This window comes from Triticum dicoccoides, chromosome 1B, assembly GCF_002162155.2.
Source record: "Triticum dicoccoides isolate Atlit2015 ecotype Zavitan chromosome 1B, WEW_v2.0, whole genome shotgun sequence".
NCBI classification, from domain to species: domain Eukaryota; kingdom Viridiplantae; phylum Streptophyta; class Magnoliopsida; order Poales; family Poaceae; genus Triticum; species Triticum dicoccoides.
Window position 1 is genome coordinate 576,720,739 of NC_041381.1, and position 4,286 is coordinate 576,725,024.

The window sequence follows — 4,286 nt, forward strand, 5'->3', positions numbered from 1 at the left end:
TCCGATTTCAAGATGCTCTGACATCTCCAATGCTGACTTGCAAACTGGACACCGCATCCGTCCATGATAGGGGGGAAGTCCATGGACATGGAAACGGGGGGCGGCCATCCAAAGCTAGCCACCTACATAACTTTCTTAAATCTGCATACATCTGCACGCTGAATATAGCCACATATCTAGTTTTAGTTTAGTTAAAAATGTTCAAATGCAGCAGTAGTTCCAATTTAAATATTACTCCCCTTTACCCGCCCACAAATGCTTAATTAGATCTTCCTTTAGTTGCTCGATGCCGAATTTAAATATTACTCTGTAACATCGTTGTCCCCTTTGCTCATAAAATGTGGTCGGATTCTGGTCTTAAAGTTTCATAGGATCACCCATGTTCTCAAATTCAAGACCTTTTGCAACATCTTCACCCTCATCCTCGATGATCATGTTGTGTCTGATCACACAACATATCATCACCTCCCACAAAGGTCTTCGGATCCCATTGTTTAGCAGCTCCACAAACAACTACAAACCGTGCATGCCAAAGTCAAAGATCCTATGATGCAACAGCTTCAAGAATGATAGTGGGCTTCTTAACAATGACCCTTATATTGCCTTGTAGAGCTTTTGTGTAGTTCTTCCATATCCAATGCATGCTGCAAGAGATCCGAGAAGCCTGGTCATCCTCTTGCTTCAGACTTGCCAAGATCCTCTTGGTGTCTGCCATAGTTGGTTCTCTTAGGTACTGATGTCCAAACATCATGACCAAGACAATAGCAAATCTTACCATGGCATTTCTGGATGTGCTCTCAGACATCCATAGGTATTTGTCCCACGAATCAGCGGCCATGCCATATGCAAGCATCCGCAATGCAGCCGTGCACTTTCGGTAACAAGAGAACCCAATCCTTCCCATGCATCCTTCTTCAAGATGAAGTAGTCATCAAAGGAATGAACGCCATGGTAGAGATGAACGAAGACATTTTTTTGAACCTGAAAGCAGCGGCAAAAATTGTCAACGAATAGGGCATCCAGGGCAAAGTAGTCGTCCATCAGCGTCAAGGCCGCGCGCCCTGTTCCAATTGAGCACTCAATGACCCTATCCCTTAAAATTGAGAACGCGCTTTTCGCACCGGTCATGAAGTGAATTGCCATAGCATATAGATTTTTGAATTATCTGAACACATTTTTTTAATACCTGAACAATTTTTGAAAAAAAAATGTGATCAAAGTTTGAAATTGCAAAACCACTCTTGAAAAAGACAACCAAACTTTAGAATTCCAATTTTTTGGTCAAAAATTGTGTTATTTTTTAAAACAAGTGCACATTTTTTAAACATGAAATTTTAAAAACTCCACATTTTTTAAAAGAATTTAAAAAAAAGAACAAAAAATTAAACATGGACATTTTAAATTCAAATATTTTTGGAAATTATGGACCAAAAATTGAAAATTCAAGCATTTTTTAAAATTCCCATTTTAAGAAAAAATTGATTTTTTTTAAAGTAAACAATTTTGAAGTGCTGAAAAATTATAAATGGATTCTTGATTTTTTAAGTTGTGAACATTGTTTTGTCATGTTCGAATAAATTTTAAATATTTTAACATTTTTCTTAAAATGGAACATACATTTTGTAAAAACACATTTTAAAATTTGAAAGAAGGGAACAATTTTTGAATATCTGAACATTTTTTAAAATTTAATTTATATATTAGTAAAATATAAACTAAAATTTAAAAAGAAACTAAAAAAGGGAAAGAATAAGAAAAGGACCACGATATCCAGCGAATGTTTAATGGGAGGGGTTGGTATTGGCAAACGTTTTAGATAATTTTTTGGGGGGGAATCACACTCACTTTATTGCTCTATAGAAAGTTGTAATGGGGTTACATTCATCTGAGCCCGGGCTCCGAAACAAAAATATTCGTTACATTTGGGTCATGTGGGTTTGTAAATGAAATATGACGACCCTGGGGCAAAAAAATAATCTACACATACCGGCATCCTCGGCCCATTAGCCAGCCAACTCCGCCGCGCAATGGCGAAGAAAAAGGCGGGAATCACACAGTAGATCAAAGCAGAGCCAGCCAACTCCAAGCGGAATCGCCTCCCACGCTTTGCTTTCCGCAAAGGCCAATCAGCTCCACCACCACCACCGTCCCCGGCCGCTCCCCGTGCCCCACCGTCAACTCCACCACCACCGTACGTCCCCCGTACTATATAACGCGAGCACCCTCGTCCAGACCCCTTCAGTCCCCTCCCCTGCCTGCCTTCGATCCTCACCAGCCAGCACCGATGCCGCGGCGAGCGATCGAGGTCCGGGCCGACGGCGCGGCGCCCAAGTGGTGCATGTCGCTGCTGGAGAACACCTTCACGGCGTTCCTCAAGTCCCCCGGCGCCGACGCCGACGCCAAGGCCGTGTTCGCCGAGGGGTCCCTGTTCAGCCCCTACCTCTTCGGCAAGTTCTTCGACCCGGCCGACGCGTTCCCCATGTGGGAGTTCGAGTCGGACGTGCTGCTCGCCGCGCTCCGCCGCGGCGCCAGGACCACCGTCGACTGGGCCGAGAACGACTGCGAGTACTGCCTCAGAGCCGACATATCAGGTACGTGCCCCGTACGCACACAGCTCGCTCGCTCGATCGATCAATTGATTCTAGTATCATCACGTTCTTCTAGTATCATCACTACAGCATAAAAGATGCTTGTTGAGGCTTCACAATACAAGATCGGCTGTGTTCGTCTGTTGTTGAAGATGACTTAACTTGAGTAACAAAAGTACAGTAGTACATATGATCAGATTTTCGTTCAAGCATCAAACTGAAACCTCTGTCCCAACTCCCAAGTGACAAAAGTACCATAGTTTTAGCATAGATTCGCCGTAGTAGAAATGCATGCATGATGTGGCCTCTCTGTACCAAGTTCAGTGCAGCGTTCTCTGTACCAAGCTGCATCGATTCTCTCGCAATATATCGATGAGCAGATGTGTAGATGAACCAGGATAGTAGTTACCGTGCTCCTCTACCACACGACTTGTGTAGGAATCCAACACCTTTGCATTTCGCCACATATGTTAAGATGTTCTTACAAGATTGCAACTTGCTAGCTATCCATCTAGAGGGGCGGTGTGCTCGTGTGTGCTTTCCGCGTTGCTATCCCTTTGCTTTTGCCGCAGCACTATGGTCATGGTCACGTGCAGCCTTCTGTCGCCGTCGCTTTTCTTGGCAAATTATTCGTTGCGTCTGCGTGTGGCGCACCACTTGGATCCAGACCAGTCTAGTGCCGCTTGCTTGCGGAAAAGAGAGCGGTAGATTGTGCCACACGATTGCCAAAACCAACAAAGCCAAGCACACTTGCACCGCGTTATCATATCGTATTGTACACATGGTACTTGTGCAGCATCGACCTAGCACTGAGTTTTGTCATCTTTGACATGATCATCAGGTGGAAGAAAGTGCGACGTGGAGGTAAGCGGCGACGGCGCAAAGGTGGTGGACGTGAGCGGGCTATGGCGGGCGCCGCCGGCGGACGGCCGGGACTGGCGCGCCGGCCGGTGGTGGGAGCACGGCTTCGTGCGGCGCGTGGAGCTGCCGGAGGACGCCGACGGGGGCAGGGTGGAGGCCTACTTCGACGACGGTGCTGGGTCGCTGGAGATCAAGGTCCCCAAGAGGAGCAGCGACGCGCACCAACAAGCCTGAGAGAATCGGAACCTCTCGACGCCCGCAACTGGATTGGATCAGATTAACTGGAGGACCGCCTCATTTGCCGGTGAAAGGCAATTATTCTCCTTCTGATGTGATGATGAGCAGTTGATGGCGACTCAAAAGACCGCGTAATCTCTGTAGAAATTCGGAAAGATATGGCTGAGACGAAAAGCAGCGAGGATTACCTACCTATCTATCCATTGCATGATGTTGCAAATCCAATGTAGTAGTAAAATATGTTCTTCAGTTCCACTGTTACCAAATGACTAATTAATCAGCAGTGCCGCTGTCAGTTTCGGTCGTCGATCGAATGGGCTAGGGCATCGATATGATTCTAGATTAGAGGAATATATAGACAATGCGCGACTTTTGAAAGGTTGATTCTCTCATTTCTTTCGGCACGATGCATCTCCATCAGTCGTCACTCATCACCCCTGCCCCTTTATCCCCAGTGGGCACATGAGCATCAGAGCTGTGACGAAAGCTGGGGTTGGCTCTTTGAGATCCTCAGGTGATTATTCTGCAGAGAGGCACGTTGCCCAGATGATATTCCATGGTTTCAGACCATGATTTTGCTTTAAATTTGTTGTAAGAAAG

The 4,286-nt window shown here is 45.8% G+C and overlaps 1 protein-coding gene across 1 annotated transcript; it reads left to right on the top strand.

The window, feature by feature from the left end:
* The first annotated feature begins 2,128 nt into the window (after window positions 1-2,128).
* On the top strand, window positions 2,129-4,048 carry LOC119348873 (22.3 kDa class VI heat shock protein-like). The gene is made up of 2 exons (XM_037616871.1): window positions 2,129-2,591; window positions 3,430-4,048. The coding sequence occupies exons 1-2, from the start codon at window positions 2,285-2,287 to the stop codon at window positions 3,681-3,683; spliced, it is 561 nt and encodes a 186-aa protein (XP_037472768.1). The 5' UTR covers window positions 2,129-2,284; the 3' UTR covers window positions 3,684-4,048.
* The last annotated feature ends 238 nt before the right edge of the window (window positions 4,049-4,286 follow it).

Coding starts and splice junctions, on each gene's coding strand:
- LOC119348873 (XM_037616871.1), top strand. CDS start 2,285: ATGCCGCGGCGAGCGATCGAGGTCCGGGCCGACGGCGCGGCGCCCAAG. Junction 2,592..3,429: donor CCTCAGAGCCGACATATCAG/GTACGTGCCCCG, acceptor CATGATCATCAG/GTGGAAGAAAGTGCGACGTG.